We start from the raw sequence: 21,050 nt of genomic DNA, 5'->3' as shown, positions 1-21,050 counted from the left end.
AGCTGCTGGGGGACTCACTAGGTTTGGGAAATTAGCCTTAACAGAGAATTCTCCCTAACACCCGGGTCAGAGTGGACGATCAGCTCTTTATAGGATACGCGGGAAGGCGTTTGGGACAAGCTGTTACTGTGTCTAGATGGATTATCTTGGCAATTTCTGAAGGTTACCGCTTGGCGGGTAAGGACCCTCCGGTAGGCTTGCGGGCCTATTCTACTAGGGGTGTGGCTGCCTCTACTGCTCTGCAGAGGGGTGTTCCCATTCGTAACATTTGTGAAGCAGCCACATGGGCTTCGGTCCATACTTTTGTAAGACACTACTCCCTAGATTCTATCCATGGGCAGGATCCTATCCATGGGCAGCAAGGCGGTCCTTTATTCTGCAATTTAATTGGGCATTCTAAATTTCTAAATTATTTTCCCTCCTCCATACGTTGGTACTGCTTTGGGAGTCTGTCATAGATATGGAATACGTCGGAGGAACCAATCCCCTTGAACAAGTTACTTTCTTACCTGGTAACGTTCTTTCGATGGGATGTTCCGACGACGTATTCCATATCGTACCCTCCCTGCCTGCCACGCTACAGCATTTCTTATGCGATTGCAGTTTACGTTTCCGCAAGGCTTTCTGTGGTCATACTGGCAGAAGATTGGTGCCACACGTTCTGGGAAAAAACTACAACTGAGGCTACGGGCGTCGTGCGTCCTACTTATAACATCCAGTGACGTCGGCTCGACGGAGGCCCTCGAGGACAGCGTGTCGATTTCATCGACGCAGACGCCGAAAATATTCCGAAGCAGCACAGCTGTGGTGATTACCTGTCATAGATATGAAATACGTCATCGGAACATCCCATCGAAAGAACGTTACCAGGTAAGAAAGTAACTTGTTCTTCAGTGAGACCAAGGGCATAGAGGTCGAGTTCTTCCAGGAGATGGCAGATGTCAGAGGAGTGGTTGATGGCTGAGTGAGAGTTCAGAGTGGCGAGGTGGAGAAAGTTGCGAAAAGGACCTTGGCAAATGAGCCAGTGGTGTCGGGTGCACTCCCAGTCGCCAAAAAATGTCTTTCTTAACTTCAGTACAGTTTAATAATGCTTCATAAGGTTAAGAGATCAAACTAGGTTTTTTGCACTCAAAGTGGGTGATTTATTCTTCATATATTTGTGTATTAAACTCTGTTGCAGATGCATTCACTATGTCCAATGCATTTCGGTGGAGAAGATTGCCATCCTTGAAAGACTTCGGGGACGGGTACAAATCAGCTACTCCCTGTGGAGGTGTAGAAGGAGCCGGAGGGAGGGAGGGAGGGAGGGAGGGTGGGTGGGCAGAGGAGGTAGGAGGAGAGGGCAAGGTAGCCGAGGAGGAGGAGGAGGAGGAAGATGGTGCCAGAGGAGTGGCAGGGTGGAGGCAGGGAAGCCGAAGAAGGGAAAGAAGGGATAACTGGAAAGGAAATTGATAAGGCGTGGGAAGCGTCTGTCAAAGAGGAGAGGTTGGCTTGTGGGCCTTGGACCAAGACTGTGCCATTGATATAAACATAGATGATGAACTTAGAGAAGTGGAAGGAATCCAGGAGGTCCTCCCACTGTGTGCCACCATTAGTGGGAGGGGAAGAGTAAGGACAGAGCACAGAGACCATATGAAGAGGCCATAAATCTCTGAGAAGGAACGACAAAGAGGATGTCGATGAGGGTCTGTCTGGAGGAGGGGCTACTGTAGTTATCAGTGATAGCGAGGCCTGGGTTCGAGACCAGGGTATCCTTTTTGAACTTCTTCCTACCAGACCTAGTGAGGAGAGTAGGAAAGTCGATAGAAAAACAGTTGGAGAAGAAAGGAGAAATAGCGAGCACCATAGGTCTGTGGGGGTAGAGGTGGGAGGGAGAGGGGGAACAAGGCAGGAAAAACATGACAAATGAAAACACAGTGCCTCCACAGGGCACAACTTGAGGTAATGAGAGTGGAAGTCCTAGAGAGACGGAATGAGGGAGGAAAAGTCTGATGTTGGAAGTGATTTTCAGTGAAGGCGACTAACCCACAAGTGTCATGATCTTCACAGTATGCTCTGAGAGAGAGCAGGGTCACATCCGCCACAATGCGATAATGTGGGGTGGGGGGAGGGGCAGACCGACCAGGCAGCGGATAGGGCCTTCGTTGTGGGCCTTAGGTGAGGGGGCCGGCTAAAGTCTGCCGGTCCCCCGATAGGCCAGAAATTCCGATATGCACCCAATCAGGAGGAGGAGAGGAGGCAAAAAGAGGACTTGGAAAGGACCTTCTAGTGTGCAGAGAAGGCAGCGGCCATCTTGAATTCGCTGCGTGGACCTGATGTAAAGGGCACAAACCTAAGGGAACGCCCTTCTGCCCCTTTGCACGTTGATCCAGTTAATTGGTGGGCAGAGCAATGCACACGGCAAGCCGGCGGTAGTTGGCGTACAATTTTTAAACACCTTTTTTCAGAATATAAGGCACTTCACTTCTTTTTCTTTTCTTTGTTATAAAATTCGTAGCATTTAAATGGGGATCATTGAAATTTCAATATAAACAAAGCCTGCATACTGCAAGTGAAAAATTGCAGGCGTGATGGCAGCAGGTTGGTCGGTAATCATGGAAATGGTGCAGCTTCGATATCAGGCCGGAAGGCAGGGAGTAGGCATCCTCATCGACCCGGTGTTGGCATGAAAGAGCAGCTTTGATAGATGAGGACAACATTTTCATTTTCTGCTTTGAGCAAGCAGGCTTTTTATCCCCTCCCTTGGACACTGGCACAAACACTTCCCTTAACTGGAAAAGACTTCAAGGTTGCTGGATTATCACTGGTGTGGTCCAGAAGATAAATATCAGATCGGAGATGTGGCTACGGTAGGTCTCTTGGGAATCGGTGAAGTGCTATAACACCATGGAAAAGATTAGGCTTTCACCCTGTGTTTTTTAACTCTCAGGCTATGGGAATACTCCTCCTTCCCAGGCAGAAGCGACTTGGGTGATGCACCCCTGAAGGTACAAAGGGAACACAGCACTGGAGCTGTAGTATGGGGAGAGTCAACAGATGGGTTTTAGGAATAAAGGTTCAGACTACCTGTCCTCATTTTCAAGGTAAATAGGATGGACAAAGGAGGTAGACTTCTGCCTGCTGGTCTTTGGAGCTGTTGCTGCCTTGCTGAGGCCTCTTTCCCATTTTACTCCATGAGCTACAGGAGAAGTAAAAATGTGAGTGGGCGAAAGGCAGAATTACCTTCAAATAGTACTGCAAGAGTCTACTTTAATATTGGTGTATTCCCTCAACAGTGAAGAAAAAACAAGGGTCTTCAATCCTTATCAATGAAGTTTTTTAATAAGGAATTTGTATGAAAAAGCACCCAGAAAATAGAAAGAAAGATGTTAATTACCTAATCACAGGATGCCATTTTGGCAGAGACAACTGGGTCCATTTACCCCGTTGCGAGCCGTGGACTGTTGCATTAGTCTTCCCTTTTTATTTTGGAACGGACAAGAATGGCAATACGTCAGTTGACAATAGTTGCAGTGGCCATCTTGGATGGGGCATGCCATGCAGTCCCGGCGGCTGTCTTTGAATGGGAAGTCTCACTTTAAACATAGAAGCACAGAGAATTGGGGTGTCCAGCTGGATTAGGAGATATGTCTAGCAACAGGACTGTCAAAGACCCGGCAGGAGTGGAGTGTGCCTCATCTGGCGCAGAGATGCAGCGTTCTGAACCTAAATATTCAGTAATCTTTCTTCCCTGTGTTCTCCTTCCTCCGACCCTTTCATTGGATTCCTGCTCCTGATCCTGGGGACATCGTAAGGGGCGGGCTGGGGGTGGGAACAAGCACCTCTGGTGAGCACCATCTTCAACTCTGGAAACCAGACGCCTACTTCCCTCGCTGCAAAGTCATACACTGGGCTGAGTTGATGGTGTATCTTGAACAATCCGTCCTCCTAGGGGTCTGCGGTTGTCCTCTGGCCCATCTTTGAAGCACTGTACCCCTGTACTCCCCTCCCTGGAACAGCCCCTGCATTGAGACTGGCCCCTGGATTAATCTTTCATCCCACTGGCACTGCTGGGAAGCTCTTTCTTTGTCTTTATCCACTGCTGCGCTTCCCCTCTTCGGAGTTGGGGGTTTGCCATCCTTTAAGTCTGATAAGAAAAACATTTCGACTTCCACTGGTAGGACATTTTCCTTTGCTGGGCTTTATTTACTGTTTTTGATGGATTTCTCTAACTTCAGTGGAGACAACAAACTGGTGCTTGATGCTCTATCCCTACCACTAATAAACTAAACAACATAAACTTTGCTTAACTAAATTTGCTCCCTCTCTACTTCGCTTCTGGTGTCTAGTTTCTGACCCGACCAACTGTCTGATTTTGTTTTCTCTCTTTGGCTCCAGACTGCTTTTACAGATCCAAGTTGGGTCCTTTAAGTCTTCCCCTCTTCTTAGAGAAGGTTGCTTGGGACCACCCATTCAAACGTTCTTGTCACTTCAAAAAGTTAATCTCCACATTTGAGTAGCTCGTTCTCTGAACCTGCTCCTTGTTTGCAACAACAAAATTGAGTCCAGATTTATTTTTCTTATTATTATTATTCAGTCTCTTGTTCACCCCTACAGGGTATTTTGACCTTCTCTGGCTTGTAACATTGTTTAGCCTAGCATGGACAATTTGACTGTTCCGGTTGTTGTATGGATACGGTATGGTGTTAATCTACGTGTGAAAGATTCTGTTGCTCAGCCTATCGTGGCCTTTCCGACCTCTCGGGTCGTATGGTTATCATAGGGCTTTCACCCCCTTCTGCGGTATTTTCTGAGTCAGCCCTTTGTGGGCTGTCTGGTTTCTCTAGTGCCGCCTGATTCTCCGGTTCAGCCCTTCATGGGCTGTCTCACTACCCTCCTCCTACCTTCCATGTACATGTTCTTAGGCAGTGCTAGTCTGGGACGGCGTCTTTTCCGTTCGCTGCAGAACTTGCGACTCTGGTGTCTTCACGATCGGGTCTCTTTCGGTTCCTCTTGCCTGCGACTGACAGGACTTCGGCATGTGGACAACTGGAAGCCGGTGTGCTGCTACAGCAGTGACTCATTACACCCTCAGTGTGACGGTTCAGCGCTCCTCTGGCTCTGCACCTTCCTGTATTAGGCAGTGTTCCAAAGGCTGTTTCCCCCACCCACCATGTTCTCCTCATGGTCCTGGCTCCAAACCCCTTCAGGCTTGGAGACGTCCCCTCCTCTGCACTCTAGTGCAGGCTTCTGTGTTTCGCCCTCAGGCTGGCTCTGTCCACTTCTACATGAGTCTCAGGTCTTAACTTCCTCCCTGGAGCAAGAGAGGAGACCCCATTGTTGCTGATCTTCATAGATGGTTTCTAACACAGTTCCGTTAACACCCAAGTCAGTCACTACCAAAGGGCCCTGTGCATCATGGTACTGCTCAACCCCCATATATCCAACAAATACTTATGACTGAGTTAGAGGGAGCCGTGGTAACAACTTTACTTGGGGATTCCATGTTCTGTAATAGGGGTGGGGGTTAACCCCAGTGAGATCCTGCTTGCCCTGTTCCCACAGGGTGTTAAGTGGAGTGGGCTGATTTCCCTAGTCCCAAAGTGGGTGGCTCTCCATTGATGAGAAGGGATAAATTCCCTGAATTTGTCACAGTCCCCCATGACTTCCATTAAACATTATTTTCACTCCCCTTTCTGAAAAAATAGGAAATGTTTAATTGCCTTATTTTTATTTTTTTAAAACTTTTTATTGATTTTACAATTTATGAAACACAAAACCCCAACTGTGTCCTCTTCCCCCTCCCCCCCCCCTTACATTGCGGCTTCTGGGCTCTCCGTGGTCTGTCCTGTTCACTGCAAGTCCATTAATTTTAGGTGCTGAGGGCACCATACCACTCGAAAGCCATCTTTGAGGAAGGATAAGATTTCTTCCCACTCATTTGCGAAGTTGTGTACTTTATTATCCGTGGCGTATGTTGCCCATTCTAAAGCCATAATTTCCCATATGCTCGGCAGCCAGTCCTGTAAATTGGGTACCTCCGTGCTTTTCCATCTCCGTGCAATTAATATCCTAGCTGCCAATGTTAGGACTACTCTCGCCTTATCCTGGGACCTAGGTTCTCTCCCAATGGCGCCCCCTCGAATTCCTAGTAAGATCTGTTCCTGTCACGACCCTCGCCCAAAACCCCCTCTGGCAAACCCATTGGCCAGGTGGAGTCAGGACTCAGCCTCTAGAGCCTGGCATCCTCTTCAAAAGCCCTCATGGGGCCAGGCCTGGCTCCTATGGCGCCAGGCTCATACACTTTGAAAAACAATGTGCTTGGGAACTACTTTATTGTATTGTCAGCCAACATGGAGGCATCCACATAGCTTGGTTCCTAAGAACCAAGCTATGCGGTCTAGTGTTTTGGGTGTGGTAGCTTAGGGACTACTTTACTTGGACTATTTTGTTGGGGCTATTTAAACCACACCCGAGCAAGATAACACGCTTTGCGTTACTTTGCAGCTTGCAACGTGACGCTCACCGTGTCCAGCTATTCCCTCGAACCTCGGAGAAGCAGAACCTGCAAGGAGACAAAAGGAACATCATTAGCAGCAGCATCTTAACTGCAGGCTTCAGCTTTAAACACTCGCAGCTACTGAGAACAGCTTCCTCGAATCTGCACGCCTCCCGGACAGAACGACCTGAAAGAGGAAGATAGAGACAACATTAAAGAAAACAGTAGAGACATTTACAAATTACGAACTGCTCAAAAGGCTTATCTGGCTGGTCGCCTCTCGGCTGGCACCACTGCGGACATTCCACTTGCGCTGAAGAACACCGTGACCTACAAGGAAGGAAAACAAAGGTTAGCAAAGGCAAGACTTTGCAGCGCTGCGCATAGCGCTTACTTCCCGCATCATAGCGCTCTTAATGCGCCATCATTTACCAGCGGGGCTCAACCAAGCCAGTTCGCCGCGCTGAAGCTCTGCATACCCAAGGGAGAAAAAAGAGACATTTTAAACAAAGAAAGGCATGCAGGATAGCAACAAAACTAAAGAACAGCAATAAGACCTGCCTGAATAATATAAAACGGGCTGGCGTCAGTGAAGTAACTGGACCGCACTCGCCCATGAAAGACACATGCCCCTGCAAAGAAGGCAGGACGGAGAGCACGCCTAATTCTACCACAAGGCAGAACCTTCCCCGCAGACCACAACAGGGCAAAGCTGAGAAGCATACCAGCGAGTAACCCTGCCCGGGTGGCGTCCCTGTGGATACCAGGTGAGCGTAACAGTTCCGGTGGTCTGCAATCTCCTGGCCCTTATGCCTGATCCTGGACCCTCTGTACCTCCCCCCAGAATGGCTCGATCTTTGGACATGTCCACCAAATGTGCTCCGCTGTGCCCTCCAGCCCGCACCCTCTCCAACATTACCCTGGTGACTACGGTTATATCTTATGGAGGCGGGCCGGCGTGTAATGCCAGCCGAGCAAAATCTTGTACCATGTTTCTTGCAGCTGGGCTGCCCGTACCAGTTTCGGGATATTCCTCCAATAGTCCCATTCCTCCCTCTTGATGTCCCTCCCCAGTACCTGTTCCCATCTATGCATGTACGGCCACTGTTGCCTAGGCTTTGCATTGTCTAATATCTTGTACAAATTGGATATCAACCCTTTTGACCTCTCATTAGATAAGAGGAACTTTTCAAATTGCTTGGTTTCCCTGAGCGTGGCCTCCTTGATCCCAGGGTGCAAAACCCAGTGCCGTATTTGTGCGTACCTGAGCCTCTCCCCTTCCGTCGCTGCAACTTCGCTTTTGCATTCCTCGAAAGACAGTATTTCCCCCACCCCCCGGAACATTTCTCACAGCTTCCTACACCCTCCTTCCTGCCATTGTGGGAATGCACCCTTCTCTAGCCTGGGTGTGAAATCGCTGTTAAAGATGGGCGTGAAAGGGGAGGGGAAGGTTGTGATCCCCCCTGGATCCCACTAGTTTGTCCCAGTTGTCCGCTATCAGTTTGGTTATAGAGCTCTCATATAGATGCTTTGGCCTGTGCTGTTTCGGTAGCCACAGCACCTCTGCTAATTTGTGGTGCGCTATTGCCCTGTCCATTTTCACCCATCGTTTATTTTGTGAGTTCTCCCCCTCTTGGAGCCATTCTCTGATTACTTGTAGTTGCCTGGCCTTGTAATACTGCTGGAAGTGCGGCAGTCCTAGCCCTCCTTCCCATCTGGCTGCCATCAGTAGCTTTCTACTAACCCTTACCCTTCCCAAAGGAACTCATTGGTCGAGGCCTTAATCTCCCTGAAGAAGCTTGCCGGTACCGCTTGAGGGATCACCTGGAATAAATACAGCAGGCGCGGGAGCGTAACCATTTTAATTGCGGCCTGCCATCCCATCCAGGATAACCGAAGATTCCTCCACTTGTTGAAGTCCTTCTTAATACCCTTCAGTAGTGGGGGATAATTAGCTGCGTACCATCTCACCGGGGTCGCTGCGATTCTTACCTCCAAGTACCTAATTCCCCCTGGGCTCCACACAAATGGGGTGGCTGCCCTCAAGGTTAGGTTCAGTAGTTTGGTTTTGCCGAGATTGACCTTCCGGCCCGAGACCTCCCCAAATTCCTCCAACGGGGCCCTACTCGCGTTGGACTCCATTGGCTTTGTTAGTGTGAGCAGCATATCATCCGCAAACGCTGCCACCTTTTGTTGTGTCCCCCCCCACCCCAAACGGAATGCTCTGGATCCCTTCTGCCCCTTATTGCCTATAGAAGGGGTTCCAACTAAATTGTGTAGAGCATTGGGGACAGTGGGCAGCCTTGTTTCGTTCCTCTGCTCAATCTAAAGGGTCTGGACATCACCACGGTCACTGTGACTCATCAATGGTGCCTTATAGCTTGAATCATCTTCAGGAATTCCCCACTAATGCCCATCTCCTGCATATCCCTGAACAGAAAGGACCACTCCACGCGGTCAAATGCTTTTTCTGCATCCAATGCTAAGAGGAACACGGGAGTGTCCGTTTTGTGCACCTTTTCCAGCAGGTAGGCCACCCTCCTGATGTTGTCCGCTGTTTGCCTGCCCCTAATGAATCCTGCCTGATCCGGGTGAATCAGGTCTGGGAGGTGGTCCTCCAGTCTGTTTGCCAGGATCTTCATGTAGATCTTGGCATCTACGTTGATTAGCGCTATGGGCCTGTACGACGTTCTCTCCTTTGGCACTTTATTAGGTTTGAGGATGAGGGTTAATCTAGCTTCCTCCATAGATGGAGTTATTCTACCTGTATTCTTGAATGTGTTAGAGATATGTCAGGTGCAGGGTTAATTCAGGCGCAAACGTTTTGTAAAAGGCCACTGTGTAGCCGTCTGGGCCTGGAGCTTTGTTTGACGACAGGTTCCTAATCACCCTCCTTACTTAGTTCTCCGTGATCTCCCGACTAAGGGCTTCCTGTGCCTCTCTCCCTATTCTGTGCATCAATACCCTTTGCAGGAAGTCCTCTTGTGCGTGGGCCTGGGGGCCTTGCGATGTCTATAGGGATTCATAAAACTGTACTAATGTTTCTTGAATGTCCCCCGCCCGTGTAACCCTCTCCCCTGTTTCCGTTTTCAGGACCGTGATCACATTTTTAGACTTGGCTGTCCCCCCCCCCCCCCCCACCCCGTCCCGTAGTAGGCGTGCTAGGAGGGCATCTGCTTTATTTGCTTTGGCATAGTATTTTTGGCGGACAATGAGCAGTGCCCCCTCAGCCTTCTTGGTGCAAAGCATCTTTAGTTGCCCTACCGCCCTCCTGTACTCCCTCATGGAGACTCTGGAGGGAGTTGTTCCCGCTCTTTGCCTTGCTGCCTCCACCTCCATTTCAAGCTGTGTCTCCAGTGATCTCGGCTGCCTTTCCGTCTGAACCATTGCTGCTATCCGTTTTCCCCTAAGCGTAGCTTTGAACGCGTCACACCTTGTTTCTTCCCTTGTGGGCCCCCCTCTTGTTGGACTCAAAGAAGGCTTTGCTTCTCCCCTCCATTTCTTCTCTAATTACTGGGTCTCTAAGTAGGTGCTTTGGGTATTTCCATGCCCATACCCCTCTTTCCATGTGCCCTAGGTCCATTTGAATGGACACTCTCTTATGGTCCGCTATTCCAATGGGGCCCGTTTTCACATCCCAGATCCATCCCACTAAGCCCGTTGAGACCCAGATGTAGTCAATTCTGGACTGCGACCCATGATCGCCCGATAGGAAAGTGTAGCCCTCCTCATTCCCGTTCAGCTCCCGCCACGCATCCTGTAGCCCCGCCCTCACAATCCTCTCCCTTAGTTCCGCTGACATCACTGCTCCCCCTCCCCTCGTGGGTGCCTCTGACCTATCACGCCCCCTATTCAAGGCTATGTTAAGGTCTCATATCAGGATAATTTGGCCCTGTGCATTCTCCTCCAATACTGCCAAAAGGGGTCTCAAGAACTGCTCCTGGCCTGTATTTGGCGCGTATGCTACTGCCATAGTGTAGGGGAGATCCTGATACGTCCCCCTGGCCATTTTGTATCTCCCCTCCTTATCCCACAGAACTTTGAGAACCCTAAAGTCCACTGTGCTTTTGATGGCAAGGGCCACTCCCCCCGCTTTGCTCTTTCCAGATGCATGCAGGATCCGGTCGAACCCCCGGAGCTTTAGTTGCCCCTGGTCTTTGTGAATGAGGTGCGTTTTTTGCAGACCAAGAATATCCAGCCCTTCTTTTCCCGTGAATTGTTCTAGCTTTTCCCTCTTGAGGGGGGTGTTAAGCCCCCTGACATTATGGGCTACCCACTTGAATGGTTGTTAATTTGCTTATGTCCCTTGCTTGCCGAAGCCCCCCCGCCCTTTTGCTTTCGAGTCTCTCCCATCCACTTTGCTCTGTCCTTTCCCCTCTCCCATCCTCCTAGTTGTCCCTGTCCATCCCTCTGCCCTAGCCCCACCCCCCCAACTGGGTCCTCGACCCCTTCGCCCGCTCCCTCCCCCCTCTTCGGGTCTCGGCGCCTTTGCTGATCCTCAGATGTTTTCGCACCCCCCCTCCCCTGCCCTTGTTCTCCTTTTGTCGTCCACCACCCCTTCTTATGATGCCCATTCAAGGCTCCCCCCCCCCCCCATTCCCCCCACTGGGTGCTTCCCCTCCCTCTTCATTCAACTTTTCACCTCTCTCCCTGTATGGTGGGCCGCGTAGTGTTGCCCGTTTCCTTTTTGTCTCCGACTGTAGACCATTCCCACGGTTTCATTTTCGGTCTGTTCGCTGTACCTACCGCCCTTTCGGGTCTATCCTCTCTTCGCTACTGGTCCAGATCGAGATGCAGCAGATCTACTCCTTCTTGTACGGTGGTAATACGTCTTTGTCCCCCTGCCCACTCGGAGGAGTCCAAAGGGAAATGTCCATTTGTATCTGATCCCCTTTTCTTTGAGTAGCACCAGGACCGGGCCCATCTGACGGTGTTTAATAAATGTACTGCTTGCTAGATCCTGATAAAGCTCGATCCGTTAGTCCTGGAATTTGATCGGTTCCTGTTGTCTTGCTGCTCTCAGCACTGTTTCTTTTTGGCCTTATCTTGTAAAAGCTGCAAGAACATCCCTTTGTCTGGCCTTCGTATACCTGTTGAGGCGACCCGCCCTGTGGACCCTGTCTAATTCCACTGTGCTCTGGTCTCCTTCCCCTATGAGTTCTGCGAAGATGCTTTGGGTGACCCCCTTCAGGTCCTTGTCTTGCACTGTTTCCGGAAGCAGTTTCAATCTTATATTGACCCTCCGGGACCTGTTCTCCATATACTCCATTTGAAATTCCAGGTTCTTTGTTGCCACATCCAGTTTCTCGATTGCCTCGCTGTTCGCCTTCGTGTCGCCGCCCACTTCCTGTAAACCCCTCTCCACAATGTTCGTTCTCGCTCCCAATTGATTCAATTCCTGCTTGACTTCCCCCAGGGCCGCACTGAGGTCTGACCGTAGTGGCTGAAATTGGTCCTGTAAAGTCTTAAGCGGATTAGACTGTAGGGATAGCATTTCGCCGTGGAAGTCCTGGCGCGATATCACCACTGTCGGGTCTGGCTCTTCTGGTGTGGCCTGGCCTGTCGCACCCTCCTGGGTGCCCCTAATCATCTCACTGGCTTCCCTGGCCGTCCACAATATCGTTGGCGTTCCGGGGTATCTCCCTGTGGGTGTGTCCCTTTGTTCACTTTGCCTTTAGTTTTGCTGGACATGGTGGGATGCCGCCCGCTCTCCTCCACAGTCCCCATTGTTGGGGCCCACGGCCTCACCTTTCCGGCCTTCTTACTGTCCCAGACCTTCCTTGCCGCTCTGGGAGTCGTCCCCCCACTCCCCCTTCTAGTTCCCTGGAGTGGTGTTGCCCTGCTTCTTTCCAGTTTTTCTTTCACCTCTGCTGTGATCGGTCTCCTCCTTTATTGCGGAGTGTTCTACAGACACCACTCAGGGTTGATCCGGTTCTGGGGGTGGCTCCCCTCCCCTATGGGCCTGCTGCCACTGCTGTCCCAGGTGTCAGGTGTTTACTGCCTGGGTCCGTGGGTCTCCCCCTGGCAATGCGAACAAGCCTGTGCTGCTCCTCCTCATGTGGTGCGCCCTGATGTGCCCAACCTCGTGGGTACTCGTAACTGGTCTGGGCCTCTCTGGACTTGTTCCACTATAGAGGCTCCGTTGGCTGGGCGTTTCCTACCCTCTTTGGCCACTCCCCCTTGTTGATCTTGGGTCCACCGCATACTCCGTTTGTCTGGGCCTCCCCCGGTGGTTCTCACTCTCTTCTCACCCCACGGGGGCCTCATCTCCCAAATCCTCAGTGAATTCTCTCTGGAAGCACCACTACCTCGCGGCTCGGGTGGCCCACTCGTCCGCAAGCTCGCTCCTTCTCTTCCCGCCACCAATGCTTTCTCCTGGGCAGGTCCCCTGGGCCACGGTGCCTCTCACCTGGGATTGGATCCTCCGTCCGTGCGATGCCTCCTCAAGTGCACCGCCCTGGTCTTCAATATCCCTTCAGATGGCGCTCGGGCTGTCAAGCTGCTCTCCGCCTCCTGGAGCCCCGCTGCCAGTGCGATCCACAATGGGGTTTGCCGGCCTTGCAACGTTCTGCTCCGCCGATGCGTCTGCTGGCAGCCAGTGCTTCGCTCCTTCGTCTGCCCTGTACCCCGCCGGCTGCTACCTTCAGCGGGCTCCACGTCTGTTCTCCGCTCTCCCGACCGCCTCTCGCAGTCCCGGCACCAGGTTCCTTCAGTGGGTGCGGATGTCCCCCTTCGTGCCTCATATCAGTCTCGCCCGCCGGGTTTCACTTCTCCTATGAAGGTGATTCCACGGGGGGGTCCGCACTCGTTCTCCGGGATATTCCTGCTCCCTGACTGTCACTGCTGTCCTCTGTGATATTTTGATGCGATTCAACCTCTGAGGGGTGGTGGAGTCTGCGTAGGATGCTGGGAAGATACGGGAGCTCAGCCGGCACGTCTACTCCCTAACGGCGGCTATCTTAGAATCGTTTACTTGCCTTCCAATAGTTTCCTCCATTAAAGTCTTTCCAGCACTGCCAAGAATGTTTAGAGACTTTAACTGTTTCTTAATGTACACATTTGTCTTGAGAAGTTGCTTATCTGCAACTCTAGTAATTTTTGCCTTTGTCTTCTTTAAAATAATTATCCACCCCCCCCCCATATATTCTTATACAAATTCTATTCTTCATGTAATGTGTGTTCTATTAAAGTGTTTGCTGTACCTTTTGACCACCCTCCTCAACTCCTGATAGTTAGGCCTATGCTTCTCTGCTACCCTTTCACTTGGAGAGTCTGGTACCAAAGGATACCCTGTGACCCAAGTGAGGTGGACATGCGTGGGCTCTGGAACCTGTGCCTAAGAAATCTCCTTCCAATGCCATCCTTTCGGTGCATGAGACTGTTTACCCATCTTCCTCATTGATCACATTTGGGTACCGTTACTAGAGTCTATTCCTTCCCTTAATTTCATGGAACTCCTCCCAACTCCTGCATCCTTTCCACTGATTAGAGGGTTCAGTCCTTTTGTAACTTCCTCCCAGTGATCACCGAATGAAGCCACTCTCGGGTCCTTATTCGATCACATAGTAAATCACTTTCAGCGTCCCTACCTACTTTGATCTCATGGGAAACCTCTTCTCTCATATCATTAGACCTAATCTTATTCCTTCCATTTCTTGTATGCATGGGCAGTCCAAAGCCCATTCCTTTAACCTGTAAATGTTGTAGTTATGCTTGATTTACTTTCACCTAAAAATGTTATGAAAGATTAGTTAATATGATCATAAACAGTAACCTATAATAAATTGTACATCAGATAGTTTGTGTTCAGTTAGCATGTCATGGTACAGAATGATGGAGAACTGACATGGGTTTTCTTTTTTTTTGGTCAAGGTATGATGCCTATGCAGCAACAACAGCAAGGGTTTCCAATGGTATCTTTAATGTCACCCGGCATGCAAGGTATGATGCAGATGAATTTCGGGTCCCAAATGCCTGCAGGATCAATGCCAATGCAGGTATGCACAATCCTCAATATTTCTTAATGTTTGCATGAATAGGTGTTTTTTTAAATGCTTTTTTTTTGGTAGATAATACCCTTATCTGCTGAACACATTTTCAGGAACATTCTAACCCTACATTGATGGAAAGACATTAAAGCATTTAGTATTTCTGTTAACTTATCTATTGTAGAAATGTGTTTTAATGTCCTCGTTCACAATCTTTTAGGACTTGTATACAAAAGTTCTGCAAGTTAAACATCCTTGTGGTGGAAAATTGGGTTTTGATTTATTTTTGAATTTGGGGGTGGTTGTGCTCAATGTGGAGGGCAAAAGTAGTTTATTTCACAGTTGGGGAAGACCTCAAGGATTGCATCCTTTTGCACAACTATGTCACAGAATCTAGAGTAGACTGTGACTGGATGTGTGCAAGCATCATGCAAAGGTGTATTTTTATTTTCGTTTCTTTCCCTTGGTGACTATTTTTGGGCTCACCTACATTGCTGAATTTGTTTGGTAAGCAAAGATCCTTGAATGTGAATTGATGCTCAGAGGCAATCTGTGGAGAGAGTTGAGGGTCAGGAAAAGGGAGCCATTGGGCCACCTTTCTGGTTACCAGTCTGGCCCCAGCTTTGTGGAAAATTAGGTGGCGTTCTTTTATGGTTTGGCTAACCATGGTGGACTGATTTGGAGCAGTTGTGGCGTGAGTTGATCATGTTTCGAACAACTAGGGAAGGTCCTTGGTGGTGATGAAATGTTTGGGAGATCTTGGAACTATTCCCTCTTTTGGGAAGTTGGTTTATGAAAGGAGTTTCTAGCAATTAGAGGAAGTTGTGATGAATCGCTGATCTCCTGGCGGTAACATCCTTTCATGTGGCAGGGGACAGGAGCCGCAACCTGATCCCGTCCATGGGGCGTAATAATGAGGGAGGATTACATGGCAGGAGACAGCCTCCGGGGTGATGTCATGACTCCATCGGGTGAGACATGATATGGCATTTGTAACGTGCCTATACACAAGTGTTTCAAGGCACGACGAGGCGGGGGGGGGGGCAACAAGGGGAGACAGACAACGATCCTACTAGGCCAGGTGTCATTCAGATCACGCAAGGGTAGAGGGGAAAGGGAAAAATGCAAGGGGGAAAGGGAGAGGGGAAAGTGCAGTACAGGGTTAATAGCATACAGGAAAATAACAAGGGCCAGCTAGTGGCAAGTGCGAGGTAAGTGCTGGGAAGGGGGGCTATAGGGATACAGACACAGTCCCGTAGTGCAGGGGGTGCCAGGGAGGCAGTGCAGGGGAGAGTGGCTGGGCCAAGGACCGAGAAAGGTGAGTGGCCCAGTTGCAGATTCAGTGCAGTTTCAGTAACTTTAGCAGGGGAGAGGGGGAGAGAAAGCGGAGGCGAAGAGGAAGGTTTTGAGGTGCTTCCGGAACCGGAGATGGTTCTCCTCAAGTTTCAGGGAGGCAGGAAGGCTGTTCCAGAGGGAGGCCCCTGCAGCGGAGAGAGATCTGCGACCAACTCGTTGTTTGGAGAAGCGGCTGACCCTGAGGGAGTTGGAGGTGGATGAGCGAAGAGCTCGAGAAGGAAGATATTTAGGAAGAGCGAGTTGAAGGTATTTTGGCCCAAGGCCCCAGAAGGCCTTGTGGACAATGCAGAGGGTTTTGAACTTGATCCTCGCAGTCACTGGGAGCCAGTGTAGTGATTTCAGTCCTGGAGATATACGGTCCCTGGGCTTGAGGCCAAGGACAAGTCTCGCAGTCCTGTTCTGGATGAGTTGCAAAGGGCGGAGAGTAGAGGCAGGCAGATTTAGATAGAGGTGGTTACAGTAGTCCAGCTTCGAGAGAACCAGGGCTCTAGAGACGGTGAGCTTCTGGGGGAAGGAGAGGAAAGGAAGGATACGTCTGAGGAGGTGTAGCTGGTAGTGTGACCTCTTAGAGACGTCGGATATGTGAGGAGAGAAGGAGAGTGTGGAGTCGAAGATGACCCTGAGGTTTTTTGCCTTGCAGGTAGGAGCAGGAAGGGGGCCAAGAGAGGCTGGCCAGAGAGCTGCAGGGAAGGAGGGAGTGGGTGTGCCGATGAGTAGAATCTCAGTCTTACTGGCATTAAGGCAGAGGTCATTGGCGGCACACCAGTCCTGGATAGCAGAAAGACAGTCAGAGATGAGGGAAGGAGAAGAGGAGGCCGAGGGTAGCCTGAAAATGAGCTGGGTATCATCCGCATAGCACTGAAAGTTGGGGCAGAGAGCGACGATGCGGTGGGCGAGAAGTGCCAGATACTGGTTGAAAAGCCAAGGGGAGAGGTTAGATCCCTGGGGGACACCACAGGTAGAGAAAAAGATGTCGGAGGAAAGACGCCAGTTGGACCTGGGAGGGGCGATTGGAGAGGAAAGAGGTCAGCCACGCCAGAGCCTGACCAGTGATACCCAGGTTATCACGGAGACGGTTGAGCAGGATGGTATGGTTGACCGTATCAAAGGCAGAAGAGAGATCAAGCAAAATGAGAACACATGGAGTGTTAGAGTCAAGGTTCGAGAGCAGGTCCTCACGGATGTTCAGGGGAGCAGTTTCTGTGCTTCTGGCAGCTCTGAATCCAGACTGATGGTCATGAAGACTACCAACAGATTCAGCATGGAGATTAAGCTGTGAGATGGCCAGTTTCTCCAGGAGCTTGCCCAGGAAGGGAGTGATAGAGATTGGGCGATAGTTAGCTGGGCAGGAGGGGTCGGAAGAGGGTTTCTTAAGAAGGGGGTGCACAAGAGAGTGCTTGAGAGGGGCTGGGAAGACTCCAGAGGCGAAGGAGTAATTGCAGAAGTCAGCAAGGGCAGGGACCAAGGAGTCAATGTGGTCCTTGATAGTTTTGGAGGAACAGGGGTGGACCTGTTTTGACGGACTTGTCTCCAAACCTCGTCAGCAGAAAAAAGGGGAAAGGCAGAGAAGGGGAGAGGAAGGGTGGCTGCAGAAGGGCCAGAGGGAGAGCAGGGAATAGAGGGGGGGAGGTGATGGGCGGAGAGTGAGGACAGGATGTCCTGAGTTTTTGAAATGAAGTGAGAGGCCAGTGCTGTGCAGAGGGCCTGGGAGGGGACAGGAGAGGTAGAGACTGCAGCAGGGTTGGCCAGCTCCTTGCAGATTTGAAAGAGTTTGGCCGAATTGTTAGATGCCGCAGAGATGCGGGCTTGGATGAGGGCTCTCTTCTTGGAGAGAACGGAGAGCCGGTATTGCCTTTGGAGCAGGCGACAGGCCAGTTTGTCAGAGGATGAACATGAAGCACGCCATTTCCTCTCTGCCACCCTGCACTTGCGTTTAAGGGTGACGAGATCCGAGTCATACCAGGAGTTACATTTGGCTTTGGGCTTTAGGCGGATTCTCATGACAGGGGCAAGGATATCAAGAGTATCAGATATAGCAGAGTGGAGAGGGCTGTTTCAGGGTGGGAGTCAGCCGAATGGGGAGGAGGGGGCGAGAAGGTGGCAGCGAAAGCCTCAACTGACGCACGCTTCATGGGTCGGATGACCGAGAGGAAGGTGGCAGTGCTGAGGGTGGCTTGGCCTGTGGGGTGGGGTAGGGAAGGTGAGATGGGAGGATAGGAGAAAGTGATCACTCCAAGAGAGAGGAGTGGAGAGGGGGACGGAGACGGGAAGGTCAGAAAAGATCAGAGCATCAAGAGTGTGCCCTGCAGAATGAGTCGGCCCAGACGGGAGGATAGAGCGTCAGAGAGAGTCACAGAGGTCGCGAAAGAGTCCAGACGGGGGACAGGAGGCATCCAGGTGGATGTTGAAGTCTCCAAGAAGGAGGAATGGAGTGGTTGAGGACAGGAGTGAGGAGGAGAGGTCCGCCCTCAGAGAGGAAGGAGATTTGATCAGGTGGCCGATAGATGGTAGCCACGGTAGCCACGGTAAGGGAATGGCTAGGAGAGAGAGAGAGAGAGAGAGAGAGAGTCGGCAGACAAGACATTCAAAAGAGGAGTAGATCTGCGTGGGAGTAACAGTAGCAGGAATCCACTCAGGGAAGAAAAGGGCCACACCCCCCCGCACCCTCCCCAACACGGTTGGGCCTGGCAGAGCACGTCAAGGTCCAGCTCCTCAAGAAGGCGGCAGATATCGGAGGAATGTTTGACAGCAGAGCGAGAGTTAAGTGTGGCAATGTGGAGAAGGTTGCCATCTTTGAAGGACTTCCGGGGAGGGGTACAGATCAGAGGTACGCCCTGTGGAGGTGAAGAGGGAGAGCGAGAGGGGGCAGGGAGGGAGGGTGGAGGCAAGGTAGCAGAGGATAGAGGAGGGGGGACAGCAGGAGAGGAAAGGAAGTTGATGAGGCACGGGGAAGCGTCTATCAAAGAGGTGAAGGTTGGCCTGAGGGCCTTGGACCAAGACGGTCCCATTAGCGTAAACATTAATGATGGCCTTAGAGGAGTGGAAGGAGGCCAAGAGGACATCCCAGCGGGTGCCGCCATTAATGGGAGACAGGAGAGAGCACAGAGACCATATGAAGAGTCCATAGGTCAGGTGAAGGCACGAAAAAGAGGATGTCAGTGAGAGTTTCCTTGGAGGAGGCACTAGTATAGGTGTCAGCGATAGGGAGGCCTGGGTTGGAGACCAGGATGTCCTTTTTAAAAATGTTCATACCAGATTTAGTGAGGAGAGCAGGATAGTCGATGGAGAAGCAGTTAGAAAAGATAGGTGCGATGGAGAGCACCATGGAATAGAAGGGAGTGGGGGGGGGAGACAGGACAAGCGGAAAGGAAGAGGATGGCAAGCCCTAGTTACCGCAAGTTCAGAACACAAGTGAACACAGTAATGCGTTCACCCGGCGACACGAGCGCTATCATCACTACTACACCTAAACACACTATCACCCATTTTGCTATACTTTTCTCATACCCAAGACCTTTATGGCTTATTGTCATTCATCTACACCTCCCCTGTTGAAGCATAGGGAAAACCTTTCCCCACATCAAATGAGCCAAACCTCCAACCTTTATATTTTTTTGTAGAAATTACAAGACGACCTTCTCCAGGTCCAATTTTAAATCAACCAGCAATACGTCAACATTTAAAACTATTGCAAATGATTATTCAAGCTTTAGAAATCAACTACCAACAAATGGACTACTTGTCCCATAATTCCTTAAGTACCGGGATGAAGAAGAGGGAAAGAGTAATGCAGAGTTGGAGAAACCAGAAGATCAGCAAGCCTTCTAGATTTTTGCCACTGTTAGGAGTTTTCCTAAAGTCCCACTGGTAGTAAGACTTTTTAAGCTATCCCAGTGGTTTGTAGATCTCCAACTCTTCGTACAAGTCTGTACTAACTCAGGACCTTGGTAGAGTGGCAGAGCAGTCCGGCTTGGCGGAAGCATTGCGCGGAGATCCCTGGCTTTTAGCCATTTTGATAATTATTGATATTAATTTCCCCGTTCTTCCACTCCCATGTCGAAGACATCGAAGATCGACGCCGGTCCGAAGAACAGACAACCGTCGAGAGCTGCTCGACGGACTTTAGGCCTCGGAAGGCCTCTGGCCTCGCCCCGGGCCTCGGAAGGCCTCTGGCCTCGGCCCTTCAGGTAGGGAGAGTGGGGGGTGGAAACATACTCTACACTCTTATTATTTCCTACACACACAAGCCCGCGGCCACAAGGTGCATATGGAGAGTACTCCATTTAAATTTTACCCCAAGTGCAACCGCAAGTACCCTTGAGTTGACAAACACGCCACCTGTAATCTTTGCTTGCCAAGGGACCACCCCGAGGCGAACTGCAAAGCGGGTAAGCTTTTTAAAGCAAAAAGGATCAAGGACCGCTCCACTAAGCGTAGGGCCCACCACGCCAGGCAGCTCGAGGCCATGGAAGTGGTGGGTGCCTTCAGTGATGGCAGCAACGCCGCCTTTTCAGATGGCGAGGGCACAGGGGCATCAAGACACCCAAGCGCTAGTCCCCGACCCCGGAGGATTGTCTGGCAGGGCAGTTACGGGGACTACACCCGGCGACACGAGCGCTAACATCACTACTACACCTAAACACACTGATCCCAACCGAGACTCGACATGTGTGTCGAGTTCTCAGAAAAAGGAGGCACGTAGAGAGCGGTCCACAGAATCGGTGTCTTCTGGGCGTTCCAGGTCGAGATCGCCTCACGACACAAAACAACCGTCCACAGTTGCCAAAAGTGCCTCGCTTCGTTAACTCACGGAGGTACGGTCATCAGAAGAAGATTCCGACCTCCACCCCCAGCCCGCACACCAGAAGTCGGCTCCGGCAGCCTGTTCGGCGTCTGCTTCCGAGTCCTGACGTGCACACTCGAGAGAGAAAGAGACCTCTCCCGAATTTCGACAGCAGGCGTCGAAAAGCTTAGAAAGACTGAAAACTTCAGGTAAACACTCTTCGACCCATGGGTAAGGGGGGGAAACGGCAGAAAGACAGTACACTCTACTTCTGCACCACAAACACATAAAGACACTCCTAGAGCTTCAGATAAGGAGAGTTCCAAGACCCCTGTCTCTACACCTAAAACCAAAGCTATTCCTCCCTCTCCTCACAGTAGGGGAACAGGAAGGGAACCTTCTCAGGAGGTTGTCATCCCCAGCTCCAAGCAATGGAGTAGTGATG

The 21,050-nt window shown here is 50.8% G+C and overlaps 1 protein-coding gene across 11 annotated transcripts in view; it reads left to right on the top strand.

Annotated features, from left to right (window-relative positions):
- The window catches only part of SYNRG (synergin gamma), a 1,253,369-nt gene that overhangs the window by 135,284 nt on the left and 1,097,035 nt on the right, over positions 1 to 21,050 (top strand). For 10 of the 11 annotated variants that reach the window (XM_069614681.1, XM_069614680.1, XM_069614679.1 and 7 more), the window contains one exon: positions 14,351 to 14,475. In XM_069614681.1, coding sequence (XP_069470782.1) covers positions 14,351 to 14,475 — 125 coding nt within the window. Of the gene's footprint in view, positions 1 to 14,350; positions 14,476 to 21,050 lie in introns of those variants that run through there. The other variant, XM_069614678.1, reaches the window with a different exon arrangement.

Source organism: Ambystoma mexicanum, chromosome 9 (genome assembly GCF_040938575.1).
Source record: "Ambystoma mexicanum isolate Mex_15411 chromosome 9, UKY_AmexF1_1, whole genome shotgun sequence".
NCBI classification, from domain to species: Eukaryota; Metazoa; Chordata; class Amphibia; order Caudata; family Ambystomatidae; genus Ambystoma; species Ambystoma mexicanum.
The sequence above is the reverse complement of the archived record's forward strand: the minus strand, read 5'-3'. Positions and strand labels throughout refer to the sequence as shown.